The sequence below is a fragment of the Clarias gariepinus genome, chromosome 16 (genome assembly GCF_024256425.1).
Source record: "Clarias gariepinus isolate MV-2021 ecotype Netherlands chromosome 16, CGAR_prim_01v2, whole genome shotgun sequence".
NCBI lineage: Eukaryota > Metazoa > Chordata > Actinopteri > Siluriformes > Clariidae > Clarias > Clarias gariepinus.
In genome coordinates, this window is record NC_071115.1 from 29,387,570 (window position 1) to 29,409,079 (window position 21,510).

Consider the following 21,510-nt stretch of genomic DNA (forward strand, 5'->3'; position numbering starts at 1 on the left):
AGATTTACAAAATTACATTTACAAAACCAATGTAACAGCGTTTGTGTCCAGCAGGTGGTGCTGTGCTCAATAATTTAAACTCTGTCAATTCAATATTCTGTCACTGTTTGTATTTACACTAACGATTAAATATCTTATGTAGATTGTATGCATGCAATCTAACATTAGTTCCTTGAATTCTTCGTATTAACTCGATAATTCTATAAAAGTTCAATTACATTCCATTAAAGTAATAGTCAATAAATCAAATAAAGGCGTTTTCTCCTTCAGCAAACTCCCGCCCCCCCTGCTCTAAGATTGGCTAAAGAAGTCGCACGCGCACTTTTTGATTGGGAAGCTGTCAGCTCACCATGGCAACGGGAGAACATCGCGGCAGCGTCAGGAATGTGCGCGCGCGTGTAAATTGCGTCATCTCAGTGCGCCGGCACGTCATGTAGGGTCGACATTAACCGGGCAAAAGTGTCAAATATTGATGCATAATAATGTGTGAATCGTTCGTTTTATGAATTACTGCATGAGAATGTGATCGAGTGTTTAGGATAAGATGTGGAATAACGGCGGAAGGTGAGGATCTTTCTGTTTGTCTCGGATAGTTAGCATGTTAGCTTCGTTCATTCTGGAGTTTGAGGTTATTAGTCTGTTTGTGAAATAATAATAATAATAATAATGATAATAATTATAATGATAATAATAATAATGATAAAAGTAATTATAATAACTAGAAATGATTCAATGTCATGTTTTTCATGTTTTATCCATTATTTTTATAATCAATTAAGCTAATAATTATTCTTTCTGAATATATAATCAAGATAAAAATCATAAGTTCTTTAATTGTGTTGATGTTTGTCACAAACTGGCAGAAAAACAGCTGGCTTATTTATTGTTTAGTTTAATTAATAAATGTATTATTGTTGTTGCTGTTGAAACTTTCAAAACAATAATTTATCATTTATCATTGCCAACATATAGATAGATAGATAGATAGATAGATAGATAGATAGATAGATAGGCACACGCACTGTGTAAAAGTATTAATTACCCTTTTCTTTTTATTTGTCTGTTTTTTTTCTCATTTTTTTCATTCTGTGAAATTTTGCTTTGCGACAATGATCACTAAATAAATAAAATTTAATTAGGTTGTTTTTTTACAAACTTTGTTATACATGTTTATGACTTCATTAATAAGTCAGTTAGAACAATCAAGAAAAAAAAGAAAAGAAAGCAGCATATTATGTAAAAGACCACTTTTCAGATATAAACTTAACGTTATACCTTATAACTGTAACATATAACATTATACTATTTATACTATAATTTATTCTGTTTTGAAGCTCTTGGTGATGTAGCACGTGGCATGGGGGGCCTCAAACCCTAAACCAATTGATCAATCAAGAAACCTTTTTTTCTATTATGATTTTATTTCATGTTTCTTGATTATTTGTTGTAGCTGTTCTGTTAGTAATGACCATTTTCTTGTCTATTTCACAAAAAGTCACACAATGAATCTGTCGCCTTGTCTTTCAGGCTCTCGACCATGACGTGCGTGAAACTCTTCTTTCCTGGATCCTTAAGGTCACATTTCCGTGTCTTCCAGCTGACTGTAAAACCCCAGGTCAGATCTTTCTCCCACGGTGTCTTTAGGACAGACTCAACTCCCCGATCTGCTCACTCTCTCAGCTCCAGATGCATGACATTCATGCCAGCTGTATACCTGCGGCCGTGCAGCGTGAGGCACGTGAGCTCGTCCGGATCAGGGTGGTACGAGAGCGTGGCAGATTCCGCTGCTGTCCATGTCACCGAGCAGCTCCTGATCTCCAGCCAGCAGATGACGGCGCTGCCGTGGTGGGCGGGGATCGTCTGCACCACACTGGCACTGCGCACCGTCGTCACCCTGCCGCTCGCCGTCTACCAGGCCATCATCATTGCAAAGGTCTCGTCTAACACACTTACTACACACTTGCTTTACTTGTGTAGACCTGCATGATGCATTTTTACATTACTGATTGAAGCAGAAAGTTTTCTGTTGGTATCTGGAAAGAATTGTGTTAAATATTTTATTTTGTTTAAGGGGGCATTGGGTAAGATTTGCTTTATTTAAACATTTGAGTAGATGGTCTATGAAATGAATAACACAATCAAGCAGTTCGGACCGAAAGTGCTTTAGTTTTCTAAACAGGTTTTCTCTGCCACTTAATACCTTTTATTTTGTATTAATATTTTTTCATAAACACTTCATGAGAACCTTAAAGGCAGTTTGTAATATACATTTTTAATAAATCTTATACAATGACATATTTTTAAAGAAAGCATAGAAAAAAAAAAGTTTTATGAAGTTGCCATAGAGTAAATCTTACTAGTTGTTTCATTTCACGCTTCTCTTTTATATGTTTCTGGACCCAAAATTAGCTCCACCTCCTCTGCCGTTCACACCGGATTTTCCTCCATATCTTGTAGAAAAGTTTTATTTCCCCTCCTCGCATATTCTCGTCCTCCTTCTGGGTGAGACATGGACTTTTTTTCTCCCCAGAAACGATCAGTTGACCGCGTGGTGAAAACATTTGCTAGGGTAAAGTAAACAGACCTCACACACTCTGAAGGTCGGCAAATAAAATATTTATCTCCATCTCGTCCTAAACAACCAAACTGTTTATGGGTAAAAGAATCTTCAGGGGGTTTTTTTATAAGAAGGAATGTGTTTCTCCCTGCTTTCCCACAATCCCTCTGTTCCCAGGAGCTCGTTTTATTCCCATGTCGCCGTTACTGGTTTCAATCTCTCGCTCTTGACTGTGGAGCAAAAAAAGTGCTTAGGAGTCATAAGTATTTTATTTTATCTTTTTTTTTTTTTTGATGTAGGTGTTTTCTTTAGTTAATATAATTACTTATTTAATTTGAAATCACCCTAATCTCTAGGACTAACATTACTGAGATAGAAGTGTCCGAAACAGGGTACAGCTTAAGTGAACGGAACATTAAACTATTACTTTTATATCTCTGTGCTATTGTTATTGTTGATCTGGGATCAGTGCTTGGGTGTTTGCGACTTAACAAGTGCTTTAATAAACGCTTTATTGAGCTGTTCCCAGATCAGTCATCAATAATTTATTGCCATCTTTGCACTGGAAGTGTGCACGCGAGCTGATTCTGGATCAGTAGTATGAGTATTTTTATATGGCGAGCTGGTGAATAACTGCAGGATTGTTATTTCTCTCAGCCAGATTGAAGCCTTGCAGAAGGAAATAGCTGAGTTAGCACAACGGCTACGCTACGAGGTCTCCGTCAGGGCCAAGGAGAAGGGCTGGTCCGAGAAAATGTGCAGGTACGACACAATTTATGGTCATGTGACGATTATAACATAAAGAATTTTTTTAGGTATTATCAATTGTAACATTCATGCTCGACTTATGGCATTAATGCTAGTTCCTCAGCTTGCTAAAAAGCACAATCAGCCATTTATTTATTCATTACCTTTTAAACTGTCTGTTTTAAAATGTTAATGTTTTCTGTCACACTGTGTTAGCTAGCTTATAATTAATGCTAATTAACTAGTAAATTAGGCAGTTGGTGAAGTTGTGTTTCATTTGCTAAGTAAATGTAACCATCAGAATGCTAGCTAGTAATTATGTCTGTCAGCGCACTGTCTTAGCTAGCTTTACTTAATCTTTTTATTTTTTACTAGCTATCTTAATTATAATATGTAATTAAAAACTATCAGTCTTTAGCAAAAGAGTCTAGCTAGTATTAGCAGTCTGTCAGTTAGCTAGCTTATTGTAAACATTAGCAAAAAGCTTTATTTAGTTTTTGCTCAGTATGTCAGGTCGTGTTAGCCAACTTTTTTGTACTCTTTAGCAAAAATCGCTTCAGCTAAACTAGATAATTTTTCAATAGTGCTAGATGGAAATTACATACACTAATCACATTATTACATTCAGCTAAATAACTTGGGAACTAAGGCTAGCTAGTGAATATTTAACAAAACTGTGATTAAAGTTCTGTGGTATTTAACTAGCTGACGTTAACCATGAGAAGCCAGTTCAGGTCAGTTCGCCTTGAAGCTTTAATCGTTTTATCGCTCGACAGGTTCCAGTTTAAGAAGAATTTGCGGCGGATCGTGTCCGAGCTTTACGTGAGAGACAACTGCCACCCGTTCAAGGCCAGTTTGCTGATCTGGGTTCAGTTGCCCATGTGGGTGTCCGTCTCTCTCGCCCTGCGTAACATCAGCATGGGATTGGGACACGGCCCGTCTGGTAAGTCCCATCTGTGGGGTGAGTAATGAGTACGAATTACAGTACTTCTGTTTGAGAGTAAAGTGGACGGGGCTATTTTGTAAACACAGCTCTCATTTTGCTCATCTTACCTGTTGCCCTGTGTGTGTGTGTGTGGCAGCAGGACTGCAGCAGGAGCTAGCAGCAGGGGGCGCCCTTTGGTTCCCGGACCTCACGTTACCGGACTCCACCTGGATCATCCCGGTGTCTCTGGGCCTCGTCAACCTGCTCATCACTGAGGTCAGAACCACATCAAGGACACCTGTGTGCGTGCGTGTGTGCGTGCGTGCGTGCGTGTGTGTGTGCGTGCATGCATGCATGTGTGTGTTTAAAAGTGAGGGAACAATAAGTCCCAGTTTGACTTAAACGTATATTGTATATATTTAGGAGGGGTGTTCAAGTCAAACCGGGATTAATTGTTCCCTTAACTATTTTTAATAATAATTTTTACAGTATATAAAAGTTATCTAAGACGGGTTATAGTTTGAGCTTAATATGATCTTAATGAAGTCAATCATATAATTATTTATAATTGCAAATAAGCAGCGATTAAATCTTTGTTTGATCTTTATTTTATTGACGTTTTAAAGGTTTTTTTTCAGGGGTGTCTTCATTTATTGTTTTCTGTCTTGGAGGAGAAGGTTTTTAATTGTCTTAAGTGGAACAAGAGGAAATCTTATATACAGTACTCACACACACACACACACACACACACACACACATTTCAAAAAACAATAGAGCTGTTGGGTGGGATTTCCTTGTTCCTGTTTTTTTTTTTTTTTTGGGTCATGGCACAGTCTGGGGCAGGGCGTCTAAATCGGGAACATTACAGAAAAACAAAAGAAACACTTCTAAAAATTAAAACATTTATGACGTCACACTAAACCTTTATATTTAAGAAACATTTTTAATGTGTCGTGTTAAATGTTTAGACGTGTGTTAAAGGATTATGGAATAGAGTAATGGATCACATGCTTTAATATTGTGTGTGTGTGTGTGTGTGTGTGTGTGTGTGTGTGTGCAGATACACGCCCTGAGCAAGCTCGAACAATCGAAGTTTCAGACATATGCGACCAACTTCATCAGAGGAATCTCCCTGGTTATGATCCCTTTAGCCGCCACCGTCCCGTCTGTAAGTGATCAGTCATGTGTGAGTGAGTGTGTTTGTGTGTGCATGTGTCTGGATGCAGCGATGCGGTAATGAACAAGGTACCAGAACAAACGTGCGGTGTGTGTTCATCCTGCTGTGGTGCTGACAAACTAGTCAAGCTGTTATTCATGATCATTAACTTTAAGAGTAATTTAGTAAGTTAAATTATAAAAAATATATATATTAATATTTTACAATGGTAAAATTTTTTATATGAAACCAAAAGTAACAATTAGCGGCATAAGCGAACATCTCTCGCCGTTTTTATGTAGCTACGGTGTTCTGCAGCTGAACATCTGAAAGAGTAGACGTCTGCAATAACTGCGAGTCTTTTATTTCTCTTATGCCACAGCTAACACTGAATATGATTATTTATTACAGAACAACATGTCTAGTTGTAGTTATGGTTACTGTTATTTTGGTGGAAGGAATACATTTCTATGTTCAATTAGCTATTAATAGCTTCGACAGGCGTTCAAGTCAAACTGGGACTTTCAGATGACCTTCCTTTTTCTGATGAATGACGGCATAAAATCAGTTGATTTACAAAAGGCTTCAAGCAACAGTACGGTGATGAGACTCGTAGTTGGAGTAAAATATTTGAATGATAAAAACATTTTAAAGAAGGGGTTCAGCTGGAAGTTATCGCCACATCCTCAGTACTCAGTCTTCACCTCGCACCAAGCTATATCAACATGGTTGGGAGTTCCTGGGAGGCCAGAGTGAAGCTTCAAACATTAAGCAGGCACTCTGATCGTGGTTTCGACGTACTAAGAAAACTTAGAAAAAGCTCTAGTGAAAATATATAAGTGCATTAGTGTATATAGAGCTAAATGAAAGGGAGGATTTTACTTTCATAGCTGTGTTCTGTTATTCCTAATAATTCCTCTGTTATTCCTTAAAAAAGTCCTGGTTTGACTTGAACACCCCTCATAAAAACTGGTAACCTTTATTTGACACTGCAGATTTTTTTGTGTGAAATTTTAAACAGAAAAATTGCCAAAAAAATCATTAAGTAAGTGTTAAATAACAAGATGTTTTAGATTTTGTTTCATACATACTGTATAGCTACGAGGCGATCGTAGATACTCATGCGTTAACAAAGCGCACCTTTGTAATCAGGTTTCCCATTTTTACTTCTCTCTACAATCTTTTTAAAATCTTTACATTCCTAATTCAGCGCTTTACTACCAGATAATCGTCAGTATCGCGTATCAGTTGATTTGCGAAGTTTTGACATTGAAGTCGTCCTCATGCCCAGCGTCCCAGTGTCATAACACAGTGCGCTCTTTAGTAAAGTACAGATTCGGACCCGGACGCTCGGATATCGTCCGATAATCGCATACGTTCCACCCCTCCACTCCCCCGTCTCTCTCTCTCTCTTTTCCTGTTTCATCTCTGCTGAAATCCGTCTCGCAAATGACTGTTGTGTCTTCACGCAGGGTTGCATAACAGAGGCGAGTGCCTGAAGAGATGTTCAGGTTGATTTAACTTGGCAGGAGAGAAAGCAGGAGAAAGGGCTCGAGCCTGGGGGACACGTCTGATACGTCAGATATGTCATGCTAGCTTGTGTTATCGTTCAACTATTGTGTTGTAGCTAAAGGTTCTGCAGTCGTGTAGCGGATGAAATCAGACACAGATACCAGCATGCGGTCGTGTTTTTGCATCGCATCACGCGCGCAGACGGTGGACGTCATGTCTGGTTTGTGTACTTAGAACGAAATGAGTCACGTTTTATGCATTTTGCATACGTCTAACGTAGTATAGTCATTAAAATCAAGCAAAAACAGTTCCACCTTTGTAAAGTTACTGTTTAAATCTGGAAAGACTAGCAACTATGTAGATTAAACTATTTTTATTATTATCCAATATAGTAACCACGCCCCTTTTTCCTCAATTTAGTCAAAACATGCTAAATACATAAATACATTTGTGAAATATCAGTTTTTTGTAATTTATCAGGTATTAAACAAGATGTTCAAACAAATCATAGATGTTGATAACTCTAGTGTAAAAACAAAAAACTGTCTCTCTTTCCCTGTCTTTCTCTGCTCTAGTCCATGGCGCTGTATTGGCTCAGCTCCAGCTGCATCGGCCTGGGTCACAACCTCCTCCTGCGGTCTCCTCGTTTCCGCTCTCTCTGCCGAATACCTCCATTACGCTCGGACTCTCAAACCCCCTACAGGGACATCGCTGGTGCCTTCCTGAACAAATACTTTAAATAAATGTGTAACGAATAAAACTCTGGCTGGCTGAGTGTTACAAGTTCAGAATCTCTCTTCTCTCCTCCAGGACGACTTTGGGGGACGTTGGTGAAAACCAAAACATAATGACTGAAGAGTTCCTGGAATGTACAGTTTGGGTGTTTAGGCAGAAATATTTATAAACAACTCCCAAACCCTCATTTAAACCTCGTGTGGGAGTAAATGCTTCTACTGCTCTTCACTGTCCTCCTCTTTCCTGTGCTCGAGTCGAGAATATTATCTGTGGGGGAAAAAAAAGTTCTAAATACAAATTGTTTTTTAGATTGTAGTTTAGATTTTACAAAATGTCTGTCTGATTGTGTTCTTGTGTTCTACGAGTTGGAACGTCATGTTTTCTTTTAACAAAACACAAAATGAGCCATAACATAACATAAAAAAAAGAAGGATGGTTGTTTTGTTTTCTTTTAACTTGAACCACACATACAGTGGACCTTCAAGTTGGGACTGAGTGTTTATTTTTTTTAGCAGAATATTAAAATAGAGACATACACTGCCTGGACACCTGGACTCTGGACTTAACTAAGCAAATAGTGAAAAGCGCTTTCTGCAGATTAATATGGTTCAGGGACATCTGCAACATCTTTTTTTAATCCTTACTGATTCAGTGAAAAGCTTCTCATTCCTTAAACAAAAAAGACATATCCTGTGGTTGTGGCAAAGATGTTGCTCTGTTTCAGAAGCGTCCAATTATCGTCCTACATAGAGGAAAGAAAACAACTAAGAAAGTTGTTGAACCTATTAAAATTGGGTTAAGAACTGTAAATAGCACTATTAAAGTCTGTAAGGATAGTAGTGACCTTACTAGTAGTGGGTTCGATTCCCAGCCAGTGCCCAAACCCCCCAGCCACTGGATGCAATGCCGGTCCCAAGCCCAGATAAAATGGGAGGGTTGCGTCAGGAAGGGCATCCGGCGTAAAACCTGTGCCAAGTTGTTGTGCGGACCAAATATTCCACTGTATTCTCCCTTGCCGGGAGCAGCCGAAAGACCAACAACAATATTCACCTGAATCTACTGAATGACCAGGTTTTTCCATCTATGGATTTTTTTTTTTCCTTGAGGGCAAGGGCATATTCCAAGATGATGATGATGATGCCAGACGTCTTTAGGCCCAACCTGTGAAAGAGTGGTTAAAGTAGCATGAGACATCATTTTCACACATAGAATTGCCACTACAGAGTCCAGACCATAACGCCACTAAGAATCTTTGGTATGTGCTGGAAAAGGCTTTGCGCAGTTGTCTGACTCTCCCATCATCAGGACAAGATCTTGGAGAGAAATTTATGTGATTCAGGAGGGGAACAAATATAGCATAAGCTTATCGAACCATGCCATGGCCGTAATCAAAGCAATCGGTGGCGACTGTTTTTTTTAGGCCTGACAGTGTGCATATCAGGAATATATAGCACATTTAAATGCTAAGCAGAAGATGTGTTTATAACAATAACCAAAAAGTTAGGTTGGTCAACACTAGCTATAAACATGTGTACTGCCTTGAACTTAAACATGCACATTTCTTACAAAGCCAAGGCAGTACAAGGCAGTGTACGTGTTATTGGTTTTGTTTTGGGACAGTGTGAGGAAACTTCTCTTTTTTTTTTTACTTTTGTATTATCATTGACTAGAACTTTATTTTAAAAGAAAGAAAAGCTAAATTCAGCACTGAGCATTTAAAATAACCATGTTGCGAAAATTCTGAAAGTTGGGGGAAAATAAAAAAAGAAAAGAGCCTTTGAGGTTAAGAGTTCTGGTGCGCTCACTTCTTGATATGATATTTCCAGTTTCAACCTTTAGATTTTTCTTTTTTTATTATTAAACTATAAAGTACTAAATTTTATTTTAGATTGAATGAGATAACGTTTAAATTTATATGGTTTAAATTCGGATTCTAAATCTATAACCAGTCACAAAAAACACTGGGTCATACAGTATGTAACCAAAATGTCGGTCAATCTTGGGTTATTAGAGTACCAACATAGAAATGAGCTAATTTTACCCTTTACCCTTCGCAGTACGACCAGCGGTCAATTCAGTTGAATTAAATTTTATTTGTATAGCGCTTTTAACAATTGACATTGTCACAAAGCAGCTGTACACAATCAAAATAATTATTTAAGTTTGTATAAATGTGTATGATTTAAAATGATAAGATTGTCCCTGATGAGCAAGCCGAGGACGACGGCGACAATGGCAAGGAAAAACTCTCAGAAATGGTAATAGGAAGAAACCTTGAGAAGAACCAAACTCAACAGGGAACCCATCCTCATTTTGGTGAAACAGATAGCAGGGATAGATCTGCATCATACTGTGTGAGGCTGGAAGTTCAGTATAACAGGAGATGTGTTAAAGTTAAAATTGAGTCCAGTTCGGTATTGGAGGCTCAGGTAGACCGTAGGAAACTCCAGTCCTGAACTATTGAGCGACTGACGTAACAGGTCCTTAGAGAACAGCTGTCTGCATCAGCCAAGGACAGAACTGTCCCCAGTCACCACACTTATCCCAGGCAGACCCCACGGGGCATCCATGCAACAAGATTTTCAAAAGCAGGATACCAGGACGAGTCAGACAGCTCCAGAGGTCAGAGGCGGTCTGGATCACTGGCAGCTCAGGAGCAACATGTATAGCTCGATAGATAGACAGTTAGAGGGAAAAAAAGAGGGAGAGAGAGAGAGAGAGGAGAAAAAAAGAAGAGAAGCAGTTAGGTATTGTCACAGTCTCACAATGTATTATGTGAATGTATTTGTAGTACAAAGTGCAAGCAGGGACTACAGCAGGACTAACTATGACATCATAACTAAAAGGGAGAGCCAAAGGGAAACTGACATAAGGGCTCCCTGAGATGTACAGCGACCAATCACTTTACCATCAACAAACCTGAGTGAGCAATGAGAAGACAGCATCTAAACATACCAGTTTACCATTAACTCTACGTCCATGAGTCCCCCAGATCTGCTCCTTTACCCAAGGCTAATCTATTTACAAAATTTAAATAGATCTATTTACCTATTTAAAAATGCTTGATTAAATAATAGGTTTTTAGCCTGGACTTAAACACTAAGACTGTGTCTGAGTCCCGAACACTATTTGGAATGCAGTGAAGATAAGATAGGGGTGATATGCTCGTATCTTCTGGTTCTACTGAGAACTCTTGCTGCTGCATTCTGGACTAACTAACGCTTGTTTATGCAACTAGTTGAACAACCAAACAGTAAGGCATTACAATAGTCCAACCTAGAGGTGATAAAAGCATGAACTAGTTTTTATGCATCGTTTAGCGACAGTATAGTTCTTATCTTGGCAATATTTCTGAGGTGAAAGAATGCTATCCTGGTAATATTATCTAAATGTGCTTCAAATGAAAGGCTGGAATCTATAATCTCACCGAGGTCTTTTACTGTTGTACTTGATGGAACATAAAGGCCATTTAAAGTTACACTGTGATCAGAAAGCTTACTTCTAGCTGCCTGTGGTTCTATGAATAGAACTTCTGTCTTATCAGGATTAAGCAGAAGGAAGTTAATTAACATCCAATCCTGCACACATTGCTCAACTTTAGTAAGGTGGATTTTCTCTTCTGGTTTTGCTGAGACGTATAAATGTGTGTCATCAGCATAACAATGAAAACTAATTCTATGCTTACGAATTATGTTGCTCAGAGAAAGCATGTAAAGAGAAAAAAGCAGTGGACCTAAACCTGAACCCTGTGGAACACCAAACTCCACTTGAGAACAAGCAGAATGGTCACCATTTAAATCTACTGTACAAACTGATAACGATTAGTAAAATAGGATCTGAGCCACAAGAGGACCGTTTCCCTTAATTCCTATTACATTTTTTTATCTGTGAAGGAGAATACTATGATCAATGGTGTCAAAAGCGGCACTGACATTAAGTAAAACAAGTATAGTGATGCAACCCTGATCATAGGCCAATAGGAGGTCATTTACTACTTTAACAAGTGCTGTCTCTGTACTGTGATGAGTTGGGTGGGTTGGGTTGAGTCTCACCCGGGGAGCAATTCAGTGTAGAACTGCCACTGAGTTTGGGAATGCCAACTAGATTAATAATCTGCATGTTTTTGTACTGTGGGAGGAATCCAGAGTACCTGGAGGAAGAGAGAGCATGCACACATACACACAGACACCGAGGCGGGAATCGAACCCGGACCCTGGAGGTGCAAGGCGATGGTGATTATGGTCTTATAATGACGTCATTTTTTCAAATCTTTTTAATTTTTTGCTCTATAACTCAAACCATGAATAATATGTAAATGTCCAAACTACAGTATAACGGTGCTCTAAGTGGGCGTTTCCGAGTGGGCGTGGTTAACCGGTCGTCTCAGTGTCCCCGCTCTGTCCGTTCCAGACTCCAGTCGCTTTACCGCTTCACGCGCTCATGATGCTCTGGTTGTTCCTCGCGCTCCCGGCGCTCTCCGCCGCCGCTGTCTCGCGCGCCCCGCGCTCCTGCCCGCCCTGTGAGCCGAGCTCGTGCGCCGAGCCGACGGACTGCGCGTTCCGCGTGCTGGACGCGTGCGGCTGCTGCGAGCTGTGCGCTGCGGGACCGGGACAGGCGTGCGGGGGGCGCGGGGCGGCGCGGTGCGCGCCCGGCTTCGAGTGCGTGAAACCGCACGGCGACGTGAAGCCGATGAAGAAGAAGAAGAACGAGACGGGCGTGTGCATGTGCAAAGACGGCAACTACGAGGTGTGCGGCTCGGACGGGGTGGAGTACCGGAGCGCGTGCGAGCTGAGAGCGGCCAGCGCGTCCGCCGAGCGTCAGCAGAAACCCGCCATCAAGGTGCAGAACAAGGGCAAGTGCGCCAAAGGTGAGGGGGGCCAATACTTTATAAATTATACATATTACTTATATTATCAGAGACTTAAAGAACTGTACCTGAACTGTTCAGTGTGAATTTGTGTTTTTGTTTTTTTTGCATTTCATTTCACTCTTTTTTATTCACTTAAAAAAAATACAAAAACTAAAATTAAAAAATCATAAAAAAAACCTTTCATTACATATTTTATTTAATTTACGTTTAAAGGTATTAATTATTACATTATATACATATATAAACACTAAAATTAGAATTTAAAAAAAGCAACACAAAAAAACAACAACTAACCAAACAGTTTATCAAACATTTTACTTTATTTTTATAGTTGAAGTATATCTTTAACTAAAATAAAATGATTAAAATGTACTTATGGCAAAGAAAATGAAAAACAAAATCTTTAAAATGTAAAAAATGTAAATTTGTTATTAGGTTTAAAAGATCCAAGATTATACTGTGGATAATAAGATTTTTACATTTTAAAATCATCACACTTATTAATGATCTAGCTGTAAAATATGTCTAGTGCTCTCTTATAGTTAAGGTAAGGTTAAGATTATTTTAAATAACCTATATTTGTTTAACATTTTTTACTTTTATTTTTTTTATTTAAAAATCTGTAAAATTGTGTAAAATAAAATGGCCAAAAAAACCCTCCTAATTGTCCTTTTTTTCTAAACACAAGAGTTATGAGTAGCTTTTTCAGTAAACAGAATTCCGAAGTTCATGCTGTTTATTTCTTCTAGATTTAGTTTTAATTAAAGAATAAAACAAACAAACTAAATATTTCAGCTCCACATCCTCATCAGAGTCTCTAAGGCCCCAGGACTAAAAACAGTCGACCCCTCCCTCGCTACATTCCCTGTCCCTGTTCCTCAGGGCACTTGTAAAGAATAAAAATTAATTAAAAAGGAAGGATTTAAGATTCTCATCTCTCATTTTTTCCCCACAATATTATTATCAGAATATTCTGTCCAGGCTGGACAGTACTGGATTAAGAAATTTAATAAAGTATATTTTGCAGATATATAGTCAGAGTGATTAGTTTGGTTTGGCATGAAAAAGTTCTAAGAGTGCTTCCATGACTGATACACACACACACACGCACACACACACACAGAGCAAGTGTGTTATGTGAGCATGTCCGCTCCCGATCCGTATCCCTGAGCCGACATGTCTGAAATTCCATCTTTTCAGGTGGGATTAGCATTCATGAATCCTGGCCCCACCACACACACACACACACACACACACACACACAGTGTATAGTATTATACTAAAATAATAGTAAAGTTTCACAGCAGACTTTCTTTTTTCCCCCACTTTTTCACATTTATTTTCTCTCCTCTCTCAGCTCCTGTGATTGTTACGGGTCCCGGTGAGATCTGGAACGTCACCGGTGTTCAGGTCTTCCTCAGCTGCGAGGCCATCGGCGTCCCCACACCAGTTCTCACCTGGAGGAAGGTACACTCCACAAACACATCCAGTAACTTAGACAAGGCACGCTAAGTCCACAGAAAACAACAAACAAACAAAAACATGGTGGTGTTAGTGATGTCCACAAAGAGAGACCATCTTTACCTGCTCCTGTTGAGTAAGACCCGCCCCCAGGGATGGGACAGATACGGTCTAGAGAGCATTTCATCGGATGGTCACAAGGTTTTGCATTGATGTGCGTTGTCAAACATTTTTGATTAAATGAAATCAAAATTGAAACATCACCTTTTTTATCTTCAATAAAAACGCTAAACAAATTAACGATTAAGTCACTTTAGCTGTAAATAGATTGTATATTTATCACAGAATGCTGTGCTGCTGGTTTAGACTGCACCACCTGCAGGACTATAGAGGAACTGTAACAATTTTAAATGCAACTTCACTCACTCATCTTCTATACCACTTTATCTTGTATTCAGGGTGGCAGGGACCTGGAGCCTATCCCAGGAGGCCTAGGGCACGAGGCAGGGTACACCCTGGACAGGGTGCCAATTCATCACAGGGCACACACACACACACACACACTCCAGGCAATTTGGGAATGCCACTTACCCTAACCTGCATATTTTTGGACTGTGGGAGGAAACCCACTAAGCACGGAGAGAACATGCAAACTCCATGCACACAGAGACGGGAATCGAACCCTGACCCTGGAGGTGCAAGGCGACAGTAACCACTACACCACCATTTACCGCCTTAAATGCAAACATACATAAAAATATACATTTTGGAGTCGGTGTGACAATACATGAATTGCCACACACACAACAAATAAATACAATTTTTCTCTCCCCTATCTAATATTTAAAAAAAACATTCACTTGTAGTTTAATGCACTAATTCATGCTTAGCATGAATGTTAGCACGTGTTTAATGCTAGTTAACACTTAGTTTGTTTAACGTAGGGCTCGTGCATGCTTAACCTGGTCACTAGGATGTTACATTATTTAATAGGATTTCTAAATTAGTTAATACTTAACCCAGTTACTATAATGCTAGTCCATGCTTAGCATGTGTTGCATGACACAATAGTGAGACTGAAGTACATACATCTGTACGGAGAAGAAATGTGGCAACTTTGTTCATAATCCCATTCTTTTTTTTATGTTTACATTTATCATTTGGCTTTTATCTAAAGTAAGCAGACAATTCAGGAAAATGTTAGCTAGCTAATGCGTAGCCTGATTACTATGATGTTGGTTCTTAATCACCTCTAAAACACCAGTGTGTACAGTAGATATCAGGCCAGCTCTACCGTTGTGATGTTCAGTCAGTTATTCATGCATGTCAGTCTGTATATTGGAGACGCTAGTAAACAGACTGTGACGGTTTCGCCCCAAGAGCCAAGAGAGTCTTTTGTTGTTAAGGATGTTTGTAGCATAAAACGCCTCTGAGAGCAGATTCCATGTTGGATGAAACACTTCCTGGATTCCTTCCTCGTTTTTTCTGGCTGTATTGTTTCCACATACCATTATTGAGAACGGTGTGTGTGTCCTTTTACACAGAAGACACACACACACACATTTACTCACACTTCGTGACATATGGTTCAGTTTTGCACAGAAGTCCTGAAGAAGGAGGCATTTTAGTGAACGGTGCGCGAAAGATTAAAAGAACTAATAATAAGAAAAGATAAAAAAGCATCTGGTAATAAACAAACTCGGGACAGAGCTTTAGGACAATTAAAGCGCCGTGGTTCACTAATACACGGGCCGTTCAAGTTAAACTGGGACTGAAAATAGGCAGAAAACTTGTCGAGAACTTGTCTAAGAGACGCCTCTGTCTGTGGGAACTGTACAAACAATCATACACTAACACCACTCGCACATTACAGGGACTCTGCGGGGAGTTATTGCCGTATACAGTCCTGACCTCGCTACAAGACATTTCCACAGGCTTGGGACATTAAAGGCGTTCCTGGGAGGCCAGCGTTTCAGACATGATCATGGCTCCAGAGCACTGAGAAAACTTTCTACCTTGATGGTGTCCAGGCACTAGTGAATCGCTGGAATAAGTGCACTAGTGTAGTAGGGGATAAGTGGAGAAATAAAGGGAGTTTTTACTCTTATTTGTGTGTTCTGTTAGTCTGCGCAATCAAAAGTCCCGCTTTGACTTGACGCTCCTTATAAAAACAGTTAACACTTTGGTCCTACTCACTATAGATGACATACGAACAGAAACCGTCTCAGCTGCTCCCTGGAGACCAAGACAACCTCGCCATCCAGATGAGAGGAGGCCCCGAGAAGCACGAGGTCACCGGGTGGGTGCTGGTGAGTCTGCAGTAGTTTGTATTTATTTCTACGACATCCATAACTGTTACAGATTTCATATTCAATGTTATAATTCTATTGCTGTGATTGAAGCATGCAGCTTTTAACCCTGAAAGACAGAAAGTTTTTCTGCTACTTACTAGTTTGGCTAGGATTAGAAAAAAATTATTATAATCATGTACTGATAGAATGTTTGAACAGAAAGGAAACATGTTTGTGAATTATTTTTATATGGAAGAAATGACTTGTTTATTGTGTAAAAGGTAGAGCATTGCTGTCTGGAGAATTTCCTGCTTTAGTTTTCATTACTGTGCTTGTAACAATGGATGTGCAGGAAAAAAAAAACACTTCCTTTTTCCCTTATGACGTACAACTCACATCTGTTTATGCTACACATTATTTCTAACAGTGAAGTAAAGGGATTTGTGCGAATGCGAGTGTTTTTGTAAAAATGTTGTGATTGTGACAAATAGTGAATTTTTCGGTTTGAGGTGAATGACGTTGATTTTCATGAATTTAGCGAATGTGAGGCTTTCTTCGTAATGTAAAAATAGTGATTGCGAAAGATTGAAAAGCAGCATACTGTATAGGATGTGCTGAAAAAGGATAACTCCGAATGTTGCAGATTTTCCCCCTGACCAAGGAGGCAGCGGGCACATACGAGTGCCACGTCAGTAACGCCTTGGGTGAAGCATCAGCCACAGGAACCATCCACGTGGTCGACTCCATCGACGATATTCCCTCCAAGAAGGGTGAGATGCCTGGCTCTAATTATCTCTACAATTATAATTATAATATTACACTGAAAGTCTTACATTATATATATCAGCTAAACTTCCAGGCGACTAGAAAGTACAAAAATCCACATTTCCCATAGAAATAAGACCACACGTGGTGTGTGGCTACACGTCTGTCAGAGCTGCTCTTTTAGAACATTTATCAACACAAGACAAATATGTGATAAGACCTGGAGAATTGAAAAAACAGAACAGACCGCAGTGTGTTTGTGTTTCATTCAGCTCCATCATTCACTTGTCTCGCTCGCGTTCTCCATGAATCAGAACAGAACTGTGTGTTGGCACGTGAGCATTTTTGCTCATGTCTGAACACGGCAAGGCAATCTGATTAGCTGGGACGCTTGTTTAGTGTCACTGATTGTATCAGGATCTGTTTAAGTCTCTTTAACCAAATCCAATTCGTAAACTACACACACAAAATCGACAGATTTAAAGATTTTATATTAAAAACTCATAATGTTCGCTCATTCAAGCCACGTGACGTAATTAGACCGATAAAATCCAGTGGGTGCACGTTTTCATTAAGTGTTGCCGAATTCTCACTGGTTATGTTTCTAATCTCTCAACCCCCAAATCCAGGTTAAAGCAGGTTTGTATTGATGTGTGTTTTGGATTTTAAGCACCATCAGGTAGCACCTATTATTGGTATTGGTACTTTGGTGCGGTGAGAAAGCAGAGGTCTATTTCTGGGGGTTTTGAACAGTCAGACTTTAATGCAAGTCCTATGACTAAAGCTTCATGGCTCTATCTATCCAACATGAGATCAATGAAGGTTGTGGTTTGGAAGGGTGGTGTGAACTGGTGCTTAAAGACTAAGAGACAGAACTGAAAGCGCTCGGTTTACTCCAAAAAAAGAAAAGTAGACTATGAAAACTGAACCTTCTAAGATGAATGGACAGATCAATGTTTGTTTATTCCTCCTGCGGGAAGTTTCAAAACAGTTTGTCTCCTATGTTCTGAAACCGTGGAGCTAATAAAAAGCGCCACTAAGAGACAAAACTAATTACGGGTCGTCAGAGAAAACATAATATGTATATATCTGCGTGTAAGATATCTGAACGGAGAGCCCGGTATGACAGAGCAACCAGAGTCTTTTCACATTCATTGACGGAAGAGTCACTAAAGATTGTTGTTTATGTTCCATACAAGTACAAGGAAATATACACGCCTCGAAAGATCAAACTGTCCACATGTTCAGCGTGATTAGCAATTATTGTAATTCTAAGGAAATTGCTTATTTTTTTATAGACTTACTGTATACACTGACTGCATATATAGCGATCTGAATCTAAACACACTACCTCTGGGCTAGACCAAAAAGGGGTCCAATATCACATAGGTTCGAAAAATAAAAGTAGATCAAAACAACAACTTTGTAAACATGAAAAAAAAAATTCTATTTAAATCTAAGTTACATTCTCAATGCACAAATGGAGAGTTTGACACAAGTGTAAAGTTTTACCTTTACACTTTTATCTAGTGTTGTAACCTTGACCTGATATATGATGTGTTTGACCTCATGACAATAATCCATAATCATGTTGGAGGGAGAAATCAATAGGGGCACGTTTTCAAAAATTATAATACAAATTTGGTGCAAAACCACTCAATTGGTTATTTTGAAAAGATGCTTGTTTACAGAGTCAATCGTTTCAGCTTGATTAAAACAAGTTGATCATTAGCATGTTGTCCTGGTTGTTACTGTACACCCCTATGGTAATACTACGGCTGCCTTCACCCTGATCTGCTTGATGGTTCTTGGCAATAAACAAATGCAACGTTTAGACTTTTTCCAGTGTTGATCCAGGTCAGGTAGAATCTGTACACAAATTGTGCTTAAGATACGCTAACCTTGATAAGCAAGCTATAGAAAAAAAAAAGAAAAAAAAAATCCAGGTGCGTCATTTCATGATATAAGATCACAATGAATATAACCTAGCGTGTTCGTTATTTTAGCTGTTCTAACTAAGCTAACAGATAAACTAATGCATAAACACATTTACCAGTTGAATATATTTATTCCAGCCCGCATGCCACCTACACAATGATGCGTACGTGCATATGCAGAGTCTTACCTGAGTTATCGACACAAAGAACGCATGATTAGAGCTAAAGCAGAACAATGAGATAGCTGAAACAACGCGGACAAAAACACAACAGGAAGGAGTACCGCAATCCACCAGCTCAGGAATCATAACAAAGTCTCGCACAAATATAATACCCCAGGGCAGCTTTTACATGCAAAACTCCGCCCCTTTTACCTGGATCACTGCATTCCCATTGGTCGGATTGTTCCAGCTCTGTACATCCTGATTGGTCAGAGAATGTTAATAACGAGTGATGAGTTTGAATTAAAGGCAGATACAAATGGAGAAAAAAATTATGCTGGTTAATAAGAAATGCTGAAAAAGAAGAATCTGATTTGATTGATCATGTGTGTGTGTGTGTGTGTGTGTGTGTGTAGTGGTCCAGGATGATGAGCTGTAAGGAGTGTGTTCACCCTTGACGCCACCTCCCACAAGATCAGGATTGGGATCGGACGAAGAACATCTCTCACACACACACACACACACACACACTTGTGACACATTACATCACACAAGTTAGACATGACAAGCCTTTGGAGTTTATCTGCACACTGGCATGTCTCTTACCTACACACACACACACACACACACACACGAACGCAAAGGTATCCTATTTTATCCATATCCTTTCCTCAGCAGCTTTGTCACACACACACACACACACACACACCAATCAGGAGATTGAGACTGAGATAGATCAACCTCCAGGCTCTTGTTTTCTTCTTCTCAGCTGTTAGATAAAATCTATTTGTATTTTCTCCGTCGTCTTCGGGTACATCGTGTAAAGTGTTTTGGAGACCAGGAGCTCCTGAGATGTAATCCAGAGGAGGAATGCGATATGGGGTGTAACTCGGGGGTCTAATGTCTACCAGGGTTTAAGTCTGGAGCGCTGTACGTGTAAGAGAGAGAGGATTATTGTTATTATAGTTATTCTGCACGCAATTACTTCCAACTAACGCACTTGTTTAAATGTCATCTTTTCATTTATGAATAAAGTCTTTATAACGTGACGTGGTTTACGCTCAGTTTGTGCTCTGACTCTGATGCATAAATACATAAATACACTCACATCTCACTGACGCTTCAGCATGTTCTGGTGGCTCAGTGTGTTAACACACCATGCATGTGGTTTGTTCAGAACATCATGGGTTCGACTCTTGCTTAAGTTTTCTTTTCATCCGTCTAACTCTGTGTACATGTGCTTAAAATAAAAATAAATAAATCCCACCAGAAAACAGCCGCATCTCAAAGTCCTGATGGCTCACTGTGTCGGTGCAGCGAGAGGAGCTGGGTTCAAGCCCTGGGTTCTGGTGTGGCCTTGGTCAAGTCATGTATATTCCTGTACTGAACAAACGGACGTTTTTGTATGTAAGGTGCAAAAAAAAAAGATAAAGGTTAATAAAAGAGTGTTGAAACTTATCAGCTCTGATGGCCCAGTAGGTTAAAGGTGTGTGTGTCGGTCTCTGGAGGACTTAGGTTTGAGACCCTTGCTGGGTTGCAGGTGCTGTGCTTGGGTGGGACTGTAAATCCGAGAAAGAAAGAAAGAAAGAGAGAGAATGTCCGGTCTGTCCCACCTGGGGCTCTGGGAGAGGTGAAAGCAGGGGTTATGCTACCCCGGCTCCTGGACGTCTATATGTTTAATACTACGTTGTGTTTTGCTCTGGCTAATATGTTTACCATGTTGTTACATTATGACGTTCATTCCTAAATGCTTTTAATTTAATCTAATTACGGTACTATAATTTACAATGCTTCATTATAAAATGATACCATGCAAAGTTTTCACCAACCCACAGCAGGGATTCGAACCCTGACCACACACACCATTATAACAGCACGGAACCCATGAGCCACTGGTGCAGGTGGGAAGTGATCTTTTTGTTTTGCACATTTATCACCCAAATGCGTCCCTTATACTTAAGGCTTGGGAAAAAAAGCAAAGCAAAGCAAGATTTGAACCAGTAACCCGAACAATAAGAGGTCATTCCTGTCACACACAGCCACAGTGACTCTGGTTTGTTGGGGTGTATTGGAGTTTAACCTTACGGAATGCATTCACATGGTGTTACGGGTCTTTGGAATAAATCACTCGGAGTGTTTAAGTGTGTTAAATGCTGTACATGGAAGTAAGTGTGTGTTCAGTATAAATCTGAAATTGAGCTCACCATGGCTCAAAAGGTAAGTGCACAGACCACATGGTGTATGTTTCATGGTCCAGCTCTAGTGATGTGTTTCAGTCAGACAATAAACCAGAACACTGTGGTCCATAAACATGTGAGTAACCGTCTGGCTGGTGTCTCTACAAGTCTTATTCCGTTACTGGTGTACAATCAAACATGAACACGTCCAAGACG

At 39.6% G+C, this 21,510-nt stretch overlaps 2 protein-coding genes across 3 annotated transcripts; both read left to right on the forward strand.

Moving 5' to 3' along the window:
- The first annotated feature begins 421 nt into the window (after nucleotides 1-421).
- Nucleotides 422-7,819, forward strand: LOC128545000 (cytochrome c oxidase assembly protein COX18, mitochondrial). 2 transcript variants are annotated; one of them, XM_053515316.1, is made up of 7 exons: nucleotides 422-564; nucleotides 1,528-1,933; nucleotides 3,219-3,319; nucleotides 4,081-4,247; nucleotides 4,387-4,505; nucleotides 5,290-5,397; nucleotides 7,473-7,819. In XM_053515316.1, exons 1-7 carry the CDS (start codon nucleotides 545-547, stop codon nucleotides 7,638-7,640), a joined length of 1,089 nt encoding a protein of 362 aa, XP_053371291.1. In that variant the 5' UTR covers nucleotides 422-544; the 3' UTR covers nucleotides 7,641-7,819. The 2 variants fall into 2 exon arrangements, with proteins under 2 accessions (XP_053371291.1, XP_053371292.1); XM_053515317.1 differs by having other exon boundaries at nucleotides 4,390-4,505.
- A 4,213-nt stretch (nucleotides 7,820-12,032) lies between these two features.
- On the forward strand, nucleotides 12,033-20,166 carry igfbp7 (insulin-like growth factor binding protein 7). The gene is made up of 5 exons (XM_053514139.1): nucleotides 12,033-12,499; nucleotides 13,860-13,969; nucleotides 16,165-16,272; nucleotides 16,898-17,024; nucleotides 19,534-20,166. The coding sequence occupies exons 1-5, from the start codon at nucleotides 12,073-12,075 to the stop codon at nucleotides 19,554-19,556; spliced, it is 795 nt and encodes a 264-aa protein (XP_053370114.1). The 5' UTR covers nucleotides 12,033-12,072; the 3' UTR covers nucleotides 19,557-20,166.
- The last annotated feature ends 1,344 nt before the right edge of the window (nucleotides 20,167-21,510 follow it).